Below are 18975 nucleotides of genomic sequence, written 5' to 3' on the forward strand. Positions count from 1 at the left end.
GAGGAGATCCTCCCAAAAATGTGTAAAAAGTGTCCAGAAAAGCACTTTATAAATGTAAGGAATTATTATTTTTATTATTATTAATACTCACAAAGATTATGAAGAGAATCAGATTCCAAGGGAACCGCCTCCTGTAATAAGAGACGTAGAGAAGCTTTTTTGAGATTTGGGTTGTTAAAAAAAATGTTATATGTGTATATATATATATATATCAGAAATAAAAGATTTATATTATATTATATTATATTATATTATATTATATTATATTATATTATATTATATTATATTATATTATATTATATTTATTATATTATCCCCGAGCTTCACGGCAGCAGCACGAGATCAGACATATGGCACAAAACACTACACTATTGAGAGAAAAAAGACAATCAAAACAATTAATATTAGAAATGGTTGACAATGTGTTACAACATATAAAGATTAATCAACTTAATTTTAACATGAAATACTAACATGGTGAATCCTACAGTATTTGATATTCTTTAAATATTGAATTGTACTTACTATGTTGCCCAGAACAAGCCATAGTTGGTCTAAACAAATTCTTTAACAGGTCCACTATAAAATAGACAAGACAAATTTGTTGTTAAAATTAACTAACACACACGGACACGGACACACACACACACGGACACACACGGACACACACACACACACGCACGCACGCACGCACGCACGCACGCACACACACACACACACACACACACACACACACACACTGAGTGTGTCTTAAACTGAAATTTTAAATATTCACAGGTTAACACAACCCAGCCCACCCCTGCTGTGGCTATTGTAAGGTAGTGTTTTGGAACTAATTACCAATGTTTTAAGGACGTACACATTAATTTAAGTCCTTAAAAAGTGATTATATAAACGGGTCGCATCACCACACACACGCACTATTAAAGGGGCTGCCACGCCACTGCTAACGTGAGCAGACTTCTGACGTGCAAACGTATAACGAAGTTCAAAAGTAAAAATATAATAAAGAAAAACGAGGACAATATTTATTTTTTAGGTATATGGGGCTTCTATGGTTATGCATGATTATTAAGATATTTTCTGTATTTAGTAACATTTAACAAACACTGTACTGTAAACACACAGCTTTTGCTGCTCTAATTGACTTAACGCTGAAATCAATTATTGTTTACATTTAAATGAGTCTCGTCGTCATTCTGTCACCATAGCAACTTGAATTGGTTTAAACATCCACACAACTGTCTATAAATCATCGCGCTACAAACTTCTGCACAAATCTCCCTTGGCAAAGTTTCAGCAGTTTGAGAAGTGTTTGAAGTTGTTCGTGATGACTCTGCGGCGCTCGAGAAGAACCAGGACGCGCCCCGGGCACCTGAAGGACTTCCTGCTGGAGCGCGTCTCTTCCTCTGAGGAGCCAGCAGCGGCGGCCAGGCCGGACACCTGCAGCTCGTCGGACACTTCCCTGGAGGAGAGGTACCTGAGGAACGCGGCTGTTCTTCCTGTCCTCCGTCCCGCAGCATCAGTCTCCTCCTCAGCGGGTGAGTGTCCACAGGAGGAGCCCCTCTCCATCCACGGTCGGAGTGTGCGGGACTTTCAGCAGATCTACTGCAGTGTGATGGGCTCCACCAAGAAGAGACGCGCTAGCCGATACAGTCTTCAGCAAGGACTCGAGATCAAGCAGCGGCTCTGGGAGAAGCTGGACCGGCCTGCACTGGAGGAGACCGAGCAACCAGATGGACGTGTGATCATCACGGAGAGCAGGTCCGAGTCCAGCGTCGCTCCTAGATTCAGGGTGGACATCAGCAGAGAGCCACTGCCCAAGGAGCCCCGGAGGAAGAAGCCCAGGCACTGAGCCATACTAGTGCCAGATGAAGGATCAAGGGCTCGTATGTACATACTGTATATATTGTATATAGTTATAGAATAAGTTTGCATGACATAAAATTTAACTTTTCATTCAAGTTTTATCACATTGCTGGATGTTTTGGTGACGGTCAGTGCTGCTGATATTCGGCTCTCAGGTTGTTGGGTTCTTTTGGATGGTTTGCTGGATGTTGACATGCGTTTAGCAAGGTTGTCTAGGCGGTTTCTTCCATGTTGCTGGTCTCCTCTGAGTGGTTTTTGGTACATTAGTGGTTGTTAGTTGTTAGTGTTGGCTGTTGGGTTAGGGTAGGTTAGGGTCCCTCACACGGTTTGCAGCTTGACGTGCTGTGAGGGCTTGTGTGCATCAGTGATGCTGAGAGCTACGCCACTGGTACTTCACAGCTACCGGTAGGGTCACCCATAGTGGACAGGTCTCAGCTGAGATGCCCGACCAAGGCAAACCACCTGATTCTTGACAGCAGGAGATTGGCCTGATGCTCCAGACAGAAGATGCCACCTGAATGGCCGAAAGAAACTACAAAATCACGCACACAAACACAAACACACACACACACACACACACACACACACACACACACACACACACACACACACACACACACATATATATATATATATATATATATATATATATATATATATATATATATATATATATATATAACAAGCCCCCACAGCATTTATAACACACACATGTTCAAAAACATAATAATTAATTTATAGAAGATTTTAAATTTTTTTTTCAAAATTAACTTTTTAGTGACTTAAAATGAGTCAACTTTCAGTAAAACACATGTATGAAATTTCATTATTTATTTGTTTATTTAACCAAACATGTAATACTTACGGCCCTGGGGAAAGTGACCTAATAAATTGATTTAATGCTAATTTTTGGCACAAATTTTATGTTAAATGTCATAAAACTGACTCAGAAATAACCACAGAAAGAAGTTTTCAGTTCACTGTTGTTAAAAGTGAAAAGAAGTGAGCAGGTAAACATTTACAAAAATAGTCTACAATACAAATAAATTCATACAAATTTAAATGGCACAAAAGTGTGTAAATTTTGACTAAATTATTATCTGTGTGAACTATTCCTTTATTTCAAAGAATATAGTTTATTGTATTTTAATTGCATTTTATTATAAAAAATGTGAATTTTTTTCAAATGAGAATAATCCTGAAAATAAGAATCTAAATCTTCCAGTAGGTGGTAGTAAAGTCTAATGAATGAGATGATTCGGTCAAACAACTGAATCATTCAAACAAAGAGATAAACTGCTGTCTGGACTCTTTAAAACTTGCATTTATTGAGACACACTAAATATCTGATGTGACTATTAAGGTCATGTTTAATGCAATTCTCAGTACTTTTTCAAAAAAAGTTAATTTGATCTAATTTACATTAGGACTGCACAATATGTCGTTGTATCATCGATGTCGCAATGTGCGAGTCCGTAATAGTCAAAATGTATTTGGGATAATAGTTGACCAAACATTACAGTTAACAACATTCTGGAGTAATTCCAACTTTAAATCCTAAATGTTTACTATTTGCATGTGTTTTTAAGGCCTGTGACTGTGTAAGCATTTCCAGCAAATTGAAGCTATTTGGACACAGCAAATTAAATGTGTACAGCTTAAAGATTAATTGTACATTATATAAATATTTACTCAATGAAAACGATACAGGAGTATTATTATTATTATACGGTGGTGATTTAAATTGTGTTGCTGAATAATGTTTAACTGCCTAGACCACAGGTGTCAAACTCAGTTCCAAAAGGGCCGCAGCTCTGCACAGTTTAGTTCCACCCCTAATTAAACACACCTGATCAAACTAATTGAGTCCTTCAGGCTTGTTTGAAACCCACAGGTAATTGTGTTGGAGCAGGGTTGGAACTAAACTGTGCAGGGCTTCGGCCCTTCAGGAATTGAGTTTGACACCCCTGGCCTAGACAATCCTAAATGATTGTTGATTTGTATTTCTTGTATTAAATTTGCTTGAAGTATTTTTATTTACTATATTACTACTACTATTAGTGAGGAGCGAGGCCAGAAATGTAAAAATAAGTGGAACTTGCTGAAATAGGATTGGGCCTTAGTGCCTACTCTTAAACTAAGTGTATAATAACTAGTTTCTTATATTTATAATAATTAATAATGTAGTCATTGATTTAACAAGTGACAATTTTGAGTATTAGTCCTCATTTTTAAATGAATAAATTGCAAAATGTGCAGAGAATCTGAAATCATTCACTTTGTCATGAGGCAAGTAGAACACTAACCTTGTCGTTCAGCAATAAACATATAAATATAAGTCAAAGTCAGCTTTATTGTCAATTTAACTACATGTACAGGAAACACAGAGAATCATATTGTGTTACTCTCAGACCCTAGATGATTAACATATAATATTAAAATGAATAGTAGAATTTTTAAAATAAATTACCATAAATTCATATGCACATATAATATCATTTAAAAATGTAGGCAAAAATAAAAAATTGTAAACAATACATTTACACTTAAGTGCCCATATAAGCATTTTTTAAACTGATTCTGATACTACTCTTCTGCAAATAAGATCAATAAATGTCCTGTTAAATCTTGCAGACTTTTGAACAAGATTACTACACTACAAAATTACCATGAAACTACCAAAATAAGGGATTTCATTAAATGCTGAAAACAAGTTAAACCAGATAAATGTATTATCATTAGGGCTGTCAAATGATAAAAAAAAAATTACGTAATTAATCACACTTTTTTTGTTATTAATCAGGATTAATCACAAAATGGCATATTTATTACAGAAATGCATGGAAGTGCCATTTGAATTTCAAAACAATCAATGCCAATAACAAACAAAAGTGATTTCCATGTTGGATTCTAAGTGGACTGTGAATGACAGTGAACTGCTGAACTTCAGTTAAAGTCTAAAGATTAAAAATGAAACACCCAAAATTGCATCAAACTCTGGAGGAAACGCAAGATAGCCTGGTGATGCGACATTAATTGTTTTATACTAAAACTTTCCTTCTAAAAGTGTGTCCTTTCTCTTATCTAAATTTCTTTGCATGGTAAACAAACGCAGGGCCAGAGTAAGCTTAACTGATGCTCTACACTGTAAAAAATATCCGTTATTTTAACGGTAAAAGTCTGTACAATCTACAGTGAAAACCTGTTAAACGATTAACAGCTTATTTCAGTGTAAAATATGGAAAATAGCTGTAACAGATCTAACCTTCGTTTTCGAGAAACTAATCAGAGTGTCTAAAATCTAACCACACACCCTCATTCACTAGTCCCTAAATTAGTTAATTAGTTTAGCCCACTAGACAAAGTGAATGACCACAAATAAGTGAATTGATGAACACCTGCAGCTAACAAGCACAATCACTGAAGAAAAGAACAAGAAATAAAACTACAGACACAGCCTCGCACCAAACCAACTGAATCAAAACAGAGAATTAAACAACTCCATTAAATAACAGCATTAGCAGCTTCACTGATTACAGTTTGACTTCAGTTCTCTCATATCTGCAAGAATATTTGATAATGAACAGAGGTTTATAATTTTAATAAAAATTTTTGATTTTGACCTCTCCATCATGGAGATCAGAGACTGCTTTAGTTGAGCTCTTGGACTGTTACTCTTATATCTTAATGTTTCTCTGGCTGTCAATTGTGTTTCTGAAACTCATCAGTTATAGCAAGAAATGTGACGAAACTTTGATGTACTTATTGCAAATGAATTTCCTAAATCATAAAAAAGTTAATCAATTAAATTTATGTGATGTTATTTGGGACAGTAGTACAGCTTCCAGAAGGATCACAAACAATTATGAAGGAATTAATAATTATTCTAGCTACTCATTTGCGACACACAGACATTAAGAATAAGGATATGAACCTCAACCATGGTTGCTAAAAAAAAAAAAAGCTGCTAAATGTACTCATTCCGCAATGCATGCTGGGTACCAGCACATTACAAAACTCCCAGCATGCATTGCAGCTTGAATAAATTATGCAGCTTTATGCTCTTAAAATATCTTTCTTTGTTCTGGGTTGTTTTTTTATTTGATTTTGATTTTTTTGTTTTTCACCATTATTGAGATTCAAAGACTAATTGTTGATGTCTGTGTGTTTTTGAGTTCTGCCATAGTTGAAACATTCTTATTGTGAATGGTGTATTTAGACCTGTTAAACTGTCATTTATTGCTGAAGCTCCAGTGGTTTCACTTGCGTATAATTTTAAATTTTTACACCTAACATGATATTCAACAAGAAGACAAGGGTCTTGCTTTGATACGCTAGTTAATCTCATCAGACTTAATGTTATACTTTATTTTGCTTCCTCTTGCTATACAAATAAAGTTATTAACACAATTAGTCATAGCAACCAAAAAATAAAAACCTTTTTTTTTTTTAATCAAGGAGTTGAAGATCCCAACTAAAGCAAACTCTGTCCTCCGTCATGGTGACTTCAAATGAACAACAAAAAATTCATTAAGAGCTTTTGTTCACATGACAGAAATAAAGTGAAAGGTCAGTAATAAGTGAAGCTCCTAATGTTTGTGGAGTTGTTTATTGATCTCTGCTGAGATCTTGAGAAATTACATTTTATTGTGTAATTTGTTTTGTTTTTGTTAATTATTATTTTATTAAGAGTTTTATTCTCAGTTGATTTCATCTTTAATTTTGGCTGTAATTTGTGTTATTTGGTCTTGTTCTTTCTTTCAGTGATTCTGCTGTTAATAGATGTTCATCAATAATTCTCGATCCTCCTCTAATTAGTCACTTAATTATTTCATTAACTTTCTCACTGTCTGAGTGTTCAACCCTCTGTAGTAAGGACACTAGTGAGGATTTTGCTCGGGGATTTAAGGGGTTAAATGTGTTTGACAAAAAATTACAGACTGTGGAATGTATTTTTAACAGAAAAATTCTGTAAACTGAATTTACGAATGTAAAATGTTGAAAACAGTAGATTACTGGCAACCACAGCTGCCAGTATTTTTTTGTAAAATCAAGAAAAACAACAGCAAAATACTGTAAAACATTTTTGTGTCACCATTGTGGTGGATAGTAGTGTCTGTGAGCAAGTCCAAGATGAACTAAGAGAAATCTGATGGTATGCTACATCTTCTTTTGTTTAAATGTAATTGTGTAGTTACTAATGCAGTGAAAATCTGTTTGTTAATTACAATCACACTTGAGTATAATAATGCATTTAATGACTTTACATTATTTAAAAAGTTTTTTGTAGTGAACTGATGTACAATGGTTCTCAATATCAATATGCTCAGATATATTACTTAGACATTTAAAATATTGATTTTAATGCCAGTAAATTCCAATTAAAATGTAGTTGCTTTCTGCAAATATAAATAATTGACTCAAAAGTTTGTAAATTATCATTGCATCAGTTAATTAATAAATTTTTCTTTTGTTAAAAATACAAAATTTTTCTGTAAAAACTATTTAATTAAAAAAATTCTGTATTTTTTACAAAAAAGTTCTGGCAACCATAGCTGCCAGTATTTTTCCGTAAATTTTACAGAATTTTTTTACAGTGTAGGCAAACGGCAACCGTGCTGCCCTCAACCCAAAAGTAACCAGTTTGCAGATGAATATAAGGACTGCCTAGGTCGCCTATATGCACCCTCCATCCCTAAACACACGTCGACTACTACAGGAAAGCAAAAAAAACAAAAACAAATAGCAACTGCGTTATTTTTTTTTTAAACGCGTTAAATGTTTCAAATTAATCACATGCATTAACGTGCTAATTTTGACAGCCCTAATTATTATAATACTCATTATTAATACTCATTTGTCGCTTTATAACTTATAATGTTCTTGACCAGCAGATCAGAATAGTCAGCTGGACAGCACTTAGTTTCATTTTAAAGCTGCTGCCTCAATCAAATCAAGTCAAAAACAAAAGCGCTCATCAGCATAAAGTGCAACAGTTGGACAGTTCCATTTTGTGCAATAGTAGGGGGACTTTAAATTTGATTGACAAACTTAGAATAACTAAAGGATGCTGTTAATCATCGACATTCAATATCATTCATATTCCACCTTACATTCGTTACATGTTTTCAATAAAGAATTTTAGGCTTTAAAATATTTTTGTCTCACTGGGCCACCCTTAATCTGAGTGTGCCAGTGCCACCCTGGCCCTTATGTAGCCTCGCCACTGTTATTAGTTATTACTAAATAGTACTATTGACCTAGTTTTTATAGTCTTGGCTCTTCACCCTGAATAATTCCGCTTTTGTTCCTCATTGGTGGAGGTGTTCGAGCTGGAGCTGGAGGCAGTGGAAGCACAGATCTGTGACCTCGAGATGAAGCGGGCATAGCTCTGGGAACAATGGGCCTCAATTGACGTCTCCCGGGCTGCTGCTCGCTTATCTGAGTTAAGTGTGTGATACAATCTCAACACTCCATCCGCCTCAACCCCTTGTGTTTCTCTGTCCAGGCCCAGCGCACCGGGGATGCGGCACACTCAGGTGTGGTTTACTCCAGCACAGGCCCCTGGGTGCAGCAGCGACACAACATAAGTCAGGACCTGGTGCAGGGGCTCTCCTCCGCTGCTGCCTCCGGTGTTCGAGATCCCTTCAAAGAACCGATTTGCCCCCTCCACAAGATGGGACGCGGCGTCACAATCATTGGCAATTCCATTGTTCGTCACGTCCTCACTGCATCCATAAAGGTAACAATGTAAGCACCCACTGCTTTCCTGGTGCTCATGTTTAGGATGTTTCTTCTAAGGTACCTGCTATCCTGAGCTCTATCCTGAAAATACTGGAACAAGCCGTTTCTGCCCAATTATTCTGCTATCTGCAGATGGACTAATTTTTGAAGTGTTTCAGGCCTCATCACAGTACAGAAACAGCGTTAGTGAAAATAACCAACAATTTACTTTTAGCTGCCCGATGCTGCATCTCATTACTAGTTTTACTTGATCTCAGGGCTGCATTTAACATCATCGATCACAATATCGTCATAGATTGCATAAAATCTACAGGTGTCCAGGGACAGGCTTTACAATGGTTTAAGTCAGTGGTCTCAAACTCAATTCTTAGAGGGCCACAGCTCTGCATAGTTTAGCTCCAACCACATTCAACTCAGAACTGCTTAAATAAATGGACAGCTTTCACAAGTCAGGCTAGTAAAGAATGGGGAGCTCAAGGATCAGTTTTAGGCCCTTTGCTGTTTACAATATACATGCCAACCCTGGGAGACATTATTAGAAGACACTGGATCAGCTTTCACTGCTATGCAGATGATACTAAATAATATATTTCAACTAAACCTGATGAGATGTCTGAACTGTTTAAGCTAACTGAGTGTTTTAAAGATGTTAAAGACTGGATGACCAACAAAGTTTTTTCTCCTAAATTTAGATAAAACAAAAGTATTACTTATTGAGCCAAACTCCTGTACACAACAGATCTCACAACTTGACCTGCAATTGGAGGGATACAAAGTTAGCGTTACCTCTGCTATAAAAGATCTGGCTGTCATATTAGACAGCAACTTAACTTTTGAAAACCAAATCTCCCATGTTTTCTTTCATCTGAGAAATATTGCTAAGTTAAGAAGCTCCATCTCAGATGCAGAAAAGCTAGTTCTTGTGTTTATGACTTCTAGGCTGGATTACTGTAATGCAGACATCCCAAGCCTCTTAGAAGCTCCGGGAGTATCCCACAACTGCATAGTGACTCCGCAAATGAATTAATAAAATCGCGCATCTCTCACCAAGTCCTTAAATACGTTGCACACTCCTCTCCACTGCATCCCTCCCAGCTCTTCAGGTATGTCGAGTGCAACTCACCCCCACCGCTCTTCAGGTATGTCTTGTGTGCACACGCCCTTACTCAGATTCATCGCTCACCACCAACCCTGGTAAAGCATACTCTTAATGCTTCACATAATGGTATGATGCATGAATGTGCTCCACGCAGGTGAGTGGGCTTGACAGACCACCTGTAAGACACTCTCCTCTCTTAATGCACCAGGCATTTTGTTAGAAATACATGTATGCTTTATATGTCTGTTTTTATGTTATGTTTATTGTTTTTTTGTTTTTTCAGCTACAATAAAAGCAAGTTTTTAGTTCTGTTAAGTAATAAGTTATGCGGATATAAAGTGTAACATACACTATATCAGTTACAACATAAGGCCGTGGAAGATTTTTTCATCCATATTTGAAATTTTGTTTCATAAAAGTAATTTTAAACAAAAAGAAAACAATTTACTTGGGAATGGCTCACGTTTTCATTATTTTTTATTTATGACAATGTGAACTCAAATCTGACTTTATATCTCTCCAGTTACAGGCTTCAGGCATGAAATGTGTAAAAAAGGCTGAATAAAATGTAGAGATCAGTTTAAAATGAGTAACAATAAGCTGTTTGTCTCTTCAGGCTGAGAATCATGAATAATGCTGCTGAAGATCAACAGGTTTCTCTCACTTGTCGAATGTCTTCTTTCAGGTAATGATCCTGCTGTTTCCATCATTCAGCATGTTTAGTGAGATCCAGAAGTAGATTCCGTTGTTTTGTCATTGCAGATTGTGGAGGAAGCTCCTACAAGAAGCTTGAGTTTGATCCAGAATGGCTGGCCATCTTGAAAGCGACAGACAACCTTCAAAAACCATCCGCCAGTTTCTGGAACCCTCTGTTGGACAACACAGCAGACACAAAACACATAACAACGATTTACTGATAGCTTTCTGATACTACTGTACCCTTTTCACAAGCCTGACGTGTTTAGCTGTCTTCGGCATCTGAAATCCTTAAAAATTTTTAACGTTTTGTTTTTTAAAAAAACATATGAACATTTATATGTGTTTATGAATGTATCATATCATCTTGCTTCGAATTAAAAAAAAAATGAATTGTGCAATGTGTTTCCAATGCAGCGTCTACAAGGCTGAGAGTAAAATTAACCTTATTCTCTCCTCTGGCTGCTGTCATCAGTCCCACACTAGTTTTTTCCTTTTCTGAAAGTCTTTATAACATCATTGTGGAGTTTGTCTTTTATTATTTTACTAAGTTATTTGTTGTACTCACTCTCCCATTCACTGCGCTCTATGTTTTCCCTACTATGATGACAGAAATGTGAAAAGGGTCTATTGACAACTTTGGCTTAAAAGAATAGTTCACCCGAAAATGAAAATTACCCCAACATTTACTCCATCATACAGTATACCCTCAAGTCAGACTCAGGTCAGGTGTATAAATGTTTATGGGGGGATTTTTATTTTTGGGTGACATATTTGTTTAACTCGTTCATCCCAGTAGATGTAACACATTTACATGACATGCGCAATAAAATAAGGTCAAATTACTGTATTCATCTGAACTGAGGTCACGATAGTCAGTACTTTACACATGAAGTCATTTCTATTTCTAAGTAGTTTAGCATCCTGTTCTTCTTCTTTCAGGTGGGACTGCAGTCCTTCAGACAGACATCTACATCCTGGTGGGCAGAGCGGACAGGCTTACAGGGAGAAGATTTTCAGCTTTCTTTGATTACTAAAAATTTCAGAAGAACTGCATTTATCAGAATTAAACATGCAAGACATTTTAAAGGACTTTATCGTCACATTTGCTCAAGTTAAAATATCCTTGTTAAATAAAACTGTTCATTAAAAAAAAGAAAGAAAAAAGTCAATAATTCTGCTTGCTCCAAGCTATTTAATATTGTAATATAGTGCTACAAAAGCTTTTTTATTTCAGGTTTATCAGCTATTTGAATATTTTAATCATCAAAGAATAAAAAAAAAATAATAAACAAATGCTAATAAATATTGATAATAATAGTAATGATAATAATAATAGATATAATAATAATAATAATAATAATAATAATAATAATAATAATAATAATAATAATAATAATAATAATTGGACTGTTTTTGCTGTGCTTTGGAGCAAATGCAGGTTTGGTGAGCAGAAGAGACTTCTTTAAAAAGTTAGCTTAATAGATAGTGGGTTTTTCCTATAAAAAATTGATTGTCAAAATAAAAAAAAATAGATTTTAATAATTTTAGATATTGTAAATTTCTCTTGTAATTTGTCATTATTATTGTTTTATTTTGTAAAATTTTGTTAAGTTATTTTGTTAGAAGTATAATATAGTATAGTATAGTATCAGGATTTCAGACATGCTCATTTTAGTCAACACGATACTAATGTTTTACAGTAGCTTTAGAGGAGTTACAGTAAGTAGTCAGTTTACTAACCTTGCTTTTCAGTCACAGTTCATTTTTCTGACAGTGGCTGATTAAAAATGCTCTAAATGACAATATTTTTATTTGAAATGTTGAAGAAATGTTATCAGACCTTTATAGAATAAAATACCTATTAACATTTAACTTAAACCCATAAATCCAGAGAAAGTTCTTGGTCTCTTATTTCTTCTGCCACAACTGTATTTAAATGGGATTATTATCATTATTATAAATAAAGACCAATAATTATTAGCATCATTAAATATAACATCAAACCAAAATACTAAATAAAACAAATGTAACTAAAATTTAAATAAATAAATAAATAATAGTAAAAAATAAAACACTTTAAGCAAATATTTTGGGTTTAAGGGGTACAACTAAGAGTAGTGATTCCTTTATTAAATGACAAATTTATGCATGGATCACTAAATATTTTCAGAATCAATAAATTATTAATAATTTTACTGCCGCTTTTTACATTTTAGAGGTTAAAACAGCCCATTGTGCTGCTCGATGCTCTGATATTTTATTATTATATCATTCTACTTTGTCTGTATAGTCATGTACACACACTGGTAGTTTGACCGCTTTCTGCCTTTTATTATTTATATGTATTTTTTCCATAAGGAACTGAATCAAAAGCGCATTGCAGAATAAGATCAATAGTGTTGTCCCTTGAGAACACATGTTAAAATACTATTTTTTGTGAGACAATGAATAAAGTAATTATTACTAAATATCATGCACTTGCTTGGTTATTGATAATGAGGAAACATATAAACACATAAAAAATATGCCATGTAGGCTCGGCTCGGATGAAAAACACGAAAGAGGAACCAGAATGAAGGAGAGGACCAGAGAGAGACCCAGCGCTCCTGACAGAACCCAGCACAGTAATCCCTCTGGTTCCAGAGGGAATACACACAACAGTCAACAAGATCAGACAGACACACACACACACACACACACACACACACACACACACACACACACACACACACACACACACACACACACACACACACACACACACACACACACACACACACACACACACACACACACACACACACACACACACACACACACACACACACACACTTACCAGTAAATGCAAATAACCATGAAGGAAACTGTGACAGAAAGCTGGATCATCAAGGAAATGTACATCTGTAGAAAAACTATTATTATTCAATTCCTCCATTTTGTTCACACTACAGTTTCTAAAGTAGGATCACTAAACTAACGCAACAATACCTTTAGAATAAATACCTTCCTGATCTTTTGGTTATCAGAGCTGGTTTCTGAAGGCGTCTCACCATCTCCAGGTGGATCAACTCCACCATAACTAGGCCGCCCCCCTTCTAAACAAATGAAAATATTTAACATGTTGATTTGAGGAGCTTTGAACTTTTAGATGCCATTGACCCCCAAATCTCCACAGGTATTTTAACACACTTTGTGCATATCATTAAGCTTTTAAAATAAAGGGATAGTTCACCTAAAACTGACAATTATGTTATCATTTACTCACCCTTCACTTGTCACAAACCTGTTTAAGTTTCTTTCTTCTGTTGAACCCAAATAATGTTATTTTGAAGGTTGGAAACTGGTAACCGTTGACTTCTAGTATTTGACTATAGAAGTCAAAGGTTGGTGGTTTCTAACATTCTTCAAAATATCTTCTTATGTGCTCAACAGAAAATGTTTTGTCCTCTGTCCCTTAAAATGCTCAGGCAAATAAGGATTTTGTTTCATCCCTCATCAGCTGAAAAAGCAATATAACAATGTTGTTGTCTTGTCTGTACTTAAACTTTTTAAAAAATTGACAACCATTTTTGATAGCTGTTGCCAGAGTGTGAAAAGAATAGATGTTTACTGAAGTAATAAGGCTATTATCAGCAGTTTCCTCCTCATTATTTGGTGGAGCTGAAGCCATTGGCTTAACTTCTGAGCCAATGTTGGATTTGTTTGTTACTGAAACCTGCAACAAATAAATTTTGCTATTCAGTTTATGGTAAATGTACAATTATTTACATTCATTTAATAAGACTATAGGTTTATTTGCTAAGTAACTTATTGTTATTTGCTGTAAAAGTGCAGTACAATACTGACAGGACAGCAATCTTTAGCAAATATGTGACCCTTAACCATTTTCGATCAAACGATTTAGTAAAGCATGTGGCAAATCTGTTCATACTCTCTTCAAAATTATTTTGTCATTATGTGCAAATTTAAGTTCTCCATTCCTATAAAATGAGTAGTAACAGCTAAAAAACCGGATAATAAAATACTGTCATATATGAAGTACTTAAATAGCAAAACCGCCTGACGGTTATGGGAGCAACATCTCTTTCTCTTTCTTTCTCTTTCTCTCTCTTTCTCTCTCTCTCTCTCTCTCTCTCTTTTAAACAGGCCATATAGAGCCATATACACAAATAAAATTGCATTCATTAATTTATCATTACATTGTATTGCATTGTGTGAATTTACTTAACATGTAACTTACTTGGCTAAACAAACACCTAATTTGAACAAACTACTAAACCAAATCAGGAAAATAAAGTATATGCATACACAAGACATTTCTATTCAGTACGATGTGCAATCGAGTCAACTAGTCATTTACTGAAATTTGTGCAAATAAAAACTTTATTTGACACTTTGTGTAAGTCAACTTTATGTATATTTCCTAAAGAATACCATCAACGTATTACGAGATAGGTGTCTGAACAAAAAGTTACTGTCTAAGTGGCGGTCTCTTCCAATGATGATATATCCAATTGACCCTTTGCTAAGCCACACCCGAAAAAAGCCACACACCAATCATGGCTAAGCAAGTGTAGCTACGAGTAGGAGGTCTGTCAAGCTTTCGAGCAAGGTAAACAAGCCAAAGCGTCGTGCATATGGACTGTGCAAATCTAATACCCGGTATCCTAAAAGTTTGGACAGGAAGGATGGTAGAATTTTTTTCCCTTTCCAAAACCTGAAACCCAAGCTGAGAAAACCCAGCATGGCATGTTTGAGGGGCCATAAAAGCAGCACAATTCAGTAATTTTCCATCCGTTTCAAGCTACAAAATTTTGGACGACATATCAACAGAACAAAACATAGATGTGATCACAAACTGAGCACTTGCGGTCAATCAACTTCACCTGCAGCTATTTTTCAGTAATTTATATCCCTCATGCCCATGTCAGAGCTACAATGTTTTTGTCCATCTTTTAGAGATTTAGTCATTGGTGACGACGTTATATCGTGTTAGTGTCTGCTTTACTATTTTTTTGTGTCGGATTATTATTTGCTGAAAATCTATTAGTTCAAATCTGCTGTTTATACTTTTATTCGTATTTCAATTCATTTATTTCTTCCACTTAACTGCAAATTAGAATAGAAACTGGATAAAGAAGCATACAAACAAACTGTATAGGTACCTATAATTATAGGTACTGTACATTGGTATGGGTCAATGATGCTAATATTTGGCACAAATGCATCAATTTCGCCTTTCTGGCTGTTCTTCTATGAATAAATTATGTAGAAGCACAGTCAATGTGTGTTTTCTTGTCAGTTAGTAACACTATATTTCATTGCGCAACAATTAGTCTATCAGGATTTTTGGCAAAAAAAAAAAAAAAGGGAAATCACAGTTTAATTTGTTATTATTAGATTATTTTTAAATTTCACCTTTCCTGTTGTGCATGAGCCAAGCTGTTGAATGGTCAGTGTATGAAGCAGCTATGGCTTTAGCTTCAATATTGCGGAAATTATTTTCTAATTGGTTGTGTGTTTATTAATATACCCCTGTAATACATACTGCAGTCCTTTTTGTCTGGCTTTCTTAGATATCTCACCTGTTTGCCAAAAATTTGTAATTAAATACATATTGTAATAGACGTGACAGGCATGAAAGCTTGACAGGCGTAACAACAGTAACTAAGGAGGTTGGGAATTAGTGAAGGGTCAATTGTCAATACAAACAGAGGGCGATTCATATTCTCAACTCTTGAGTCGACTCTATTTTAAGAATCAGTAGTTTTAAACAGTGGATTTTCAGATTTTAACCTCAGCTGATGTTTTCATTCACTTACAGCTGTGTCACACTGCATGCAAGGTCATTTTTAAAACCGCATAATAGGGACTCTAATATACCAAAGATTTTTTTGGCATAAAATAAAAATCAATCATATTGAACTCCTACAATGTATTGTTTACGATTCCTACAAAAGTACACATGGTTTTGTGGATCAGGGTCACATATATCTACATCAGGAATTCTTCATGGACACCTGACAGCATAATGGCATCTAAAAGTGTGTGCTACGTAACTGGGGAGAGTAATTCATCCGGCCGTTACATATCAAGGACTGACTTACTGTAACTGGAGAGTTTATTGAATGTAAATGACATCACAAGCCACTTGAAAAGATTAGAAGCTGAATTTAATTCTAGCATGTGAGAGCAGCACAAAATCCACAGAATTTCAACTAAATCAAAACAACTAAAAATCGACTGGTTTAATCAGGACAGGAGTATTATGAACATGAAAATAAATGTGCAAATTATTTTACTTTATTAATGTGTAAAAAGATTATGATGAAAGCTCTAGAATATGGCAGCATAGAAACATATGCATAAAACATGACAAAGCCTTATTTAATGTGAGATAAACAGATAAAACCAGAAGGAAGAAGACAACATATTTAAGAACTTACAGTCATTCATATCAACCACAGACAACAAAAACTATTGCTTCAGCTTAATCTGCAATTATGACAAATATAAATGATCAAATCTTAAAACACAGTAAAGAAATATATTCGTTTTAAAAAGCACTTACCTTTCCCACAGTCATGGTCACAATTCTGAATGTAACTCTTCACAAAATTTTTGGGTGTCTGTTAAGAGCTGTACTGTACAAGAGTCTGTGTATAGTGAACCTATGATGCTAAACATAGATGGTGATGATGCTGTACTGCGGAAATAAAGCTCAGAGCCCCTCCCTCACTCTGAAAGGCATTCTAGCAACATGCAGGTTTTAAAACGCCATTGACTGAGGCTTGGACTGTACCAATTAAACTGGCTGATGTGGGGGTGGCAGCCTATCCTGATATGATGCATATTAAGCTGTGCATCAGTATTGCAACATTTGTCCAGACTCCAGAGACATCCTGAGGTTTTTTTTTTTTACAGCAGTGGTTCCCAACCTTTTTTTTGTCTGGGACCCCCTTTTCCCCTGGAAAACATTGTAAGGCCCCTCTCCACATTTAATGATATTATCGCTTATGTAAGTTTGCAGTAGGTATGACAAAAAAGGTTGTTTTCAAACTTTACTACTATATCTATGTTTATTACTATATCTAGATATGTTTATGCACAAATAATACCCTAATGTAAAATTTAAAGGCAAAAAATCAGTAGGCCATTTGTATTGAGTGCACCTTGCGGTATTGGGGATGAGTCGTCTGCAAATGTCTTTAGAATTTGAAAGGCCTCATGCTTTTGTTAGCAAGAACTTTGATGCAGATAATGCACTGTGGCTGGGTCAGGGACTCTTTGCTTCGTGAAAATAGAATAAAACCATAGTTCAGGTAACTATCTAGGTATTATTTCCTGCATTTTGTGTTTCCAATATTGCTAGTGTTGCTAACCTGAAATGCTTGGAGCTTTCTCACCTGTATGCTTGGGTCTTAACTATTAGCTGCCGAAGGCGAATCAGTGAGACTACAAATTTGTCCATTTTTTGGTCAGTTAGGGGATAAAATGAACTAAGGCAACATGATCATTCTCCTAAATGTTCACTGCTAAAAAAAATAAAAATAAAATATGACACAACCCCCCACAGATCTTGCTGAGGCCCCCCTGTTTGGACCCCCCTGTTGGGAACCGCTGTTCTACAGCACTAAAACACAATGATAAAAATGTAGTTAAGTTGCTTCCAACAGAAAATAAAAAAGGTGGTTAAGTTATTAATATTTAGAGAATAATTGTGAAACGTAGTACCTCTCTCAACTTCAAGTAAAAATATGCATTTGGCACTCTACTAAAGTGTAAAGGGCATTACCTCTTGATTGATGCATAAGTCATGCATTTTTTATTTATATGTTATAATAATACCTTATGATTGTGAAGGATTCGGATTTCTGCTTTCCAATCCGTCTCATCATGGACCAACGTTTATCCTTTTCATCATCCTGTTTCTCAGTATTTAACTGTGAATTGATTTTAACTAACGAATAAGTTAAAACTGCTTACTGCAAGAATGTTCTGTGTCCTTGTTTCTCTTTTTGCCTGTCTATTTTAACTTGGTTTTCAGGAGACACACAAACCAGGTCATAGGTCATGGAGACCTCTCTCTCTCCATCTGGTCTTATGATTAGAGGTCCAATACAGAGGAGAAGAAGACACCTGTTTTATTGTCCTGATATATTGCCTATAATTTTATAGCTGTTTGATTGATCTGTTTTTGAGTATAATTAATAGTAATGTAATTCCTTTTTGTGTGGAGACAGACTGTGTGTAGCCAAGATATTGCAGCAGACTGTTGATGGAAACAGTCTTGAACCAGCCTGATAACACAGCTGAACGTACAAGAAACATCCTTGAGTCTTTAACACAGATGGTCTTTTGTGTCTATTGTGTTCCTGGTTTAGCTTTTTACAGGTTGGAGATCAGTTCCTAATAACTTAGGGCGACCTCACCTCTAGGCATCAGGTCGCCATCCATATCTGGATACAAATACAAGGCTTTCTTTGACGCACACACTAAGGCCATCCATATCTGGAAGTAGATACTATGTTTCTTTGACGCATGTATTTAGAATTGTCTATTTC

General features: G+C 35.4%; 1 protein-coding gene and 1 long non-coding RNA gene across 7 annotated transcripts; one reads left to right on the plus strand and one right to left on the minus strand.

Annotated features, from left to right (window-relative positions):
* Positions 1-745: 745 nt before the first annotated feature.
* LOC110439122 (uncharacterized) lies at positions 746-17098 on the minus strand. 2 transcript variants are annotated; one of them, XR_015523654.1, is made up of 4 exons: positions 16983-17098; positions 13400-13506; positions 13248-13312; positions 10160-10581 (listed from the first exon to the last, which is right to left on the minus strand). It is a non-coding gene; the product is annotated as an uncharacterized LOC110439122 (long non-coding RNA). The 2 variants fall into 2 exon arrangements; XR_015523653.1 differs by lacking the exons at positions 13248-13312; positions 13400-13506 and adding an exon at positions 746-2401 and having other exon boundaries at positions 10377-10581.
* On the plus strand, positions 862-11497 carry LOC147838221 (uncharacterized). Of its 5 annotated transcripts, none has more exons than XM_087307264.1 (5): positions 1281-1889; positions 8193-8611; positions 9553-9716; positions 10329-10397; positions 10475-11254. In XM_087307264.1, exon 1 carries the CDS (start codon positions 1331-1333, stop codon positions 1853-1855), a length of 525 nt encoding a protein of 174 aa, XP_087163390.1. In that variant the 5' UTR covers positions 1281-1330; the 3' UTR covers positions 1856-1889; positions 8193-8611; positions 9553-9716; positions 10329-10397; positions 10475-11254. The 5 variants fall into 5 exon arrangements, with proteins under 5 accessions (XP_087163389.1, XP_087163391.1, XP_087163390.1 ...); XM_087307266.1 differs by having other exon boundaries at positions 1331-1889; positions 8378-8611; XM_087307263.1 differs by lacking the exon at positions 9553-9716 and having other exon boundaries at positions 862-1889; positions 10475-11497.
* Positions 17099-18975: the final 1877 nt, after the last annotated feature.

This window comes from Danio rerio, chromosome 23 (assembly GCF_052040795.2).
Source record: "Danio rerio strain M-AB ecotype USA chromosome 23, GRCz13ab, whole genome shotgun sequence".
In the NCBI taxonomy this organism is placed as follows: Eukaryota; Metazoa; Chordata; class Actinopteri; order Cypriniformes; family Danionidae; genus Danio; species Danio rerio.

Excerpts from the sequence above, each read along its gene's own strand:
- LOC147838221 (XM_087307263.1), top strand. The coding sequence starts at position 1,331 with ATGACTCTGCGGCGCTCGAGAAGAACCAGGACGCGCCCCGGGCACCTG.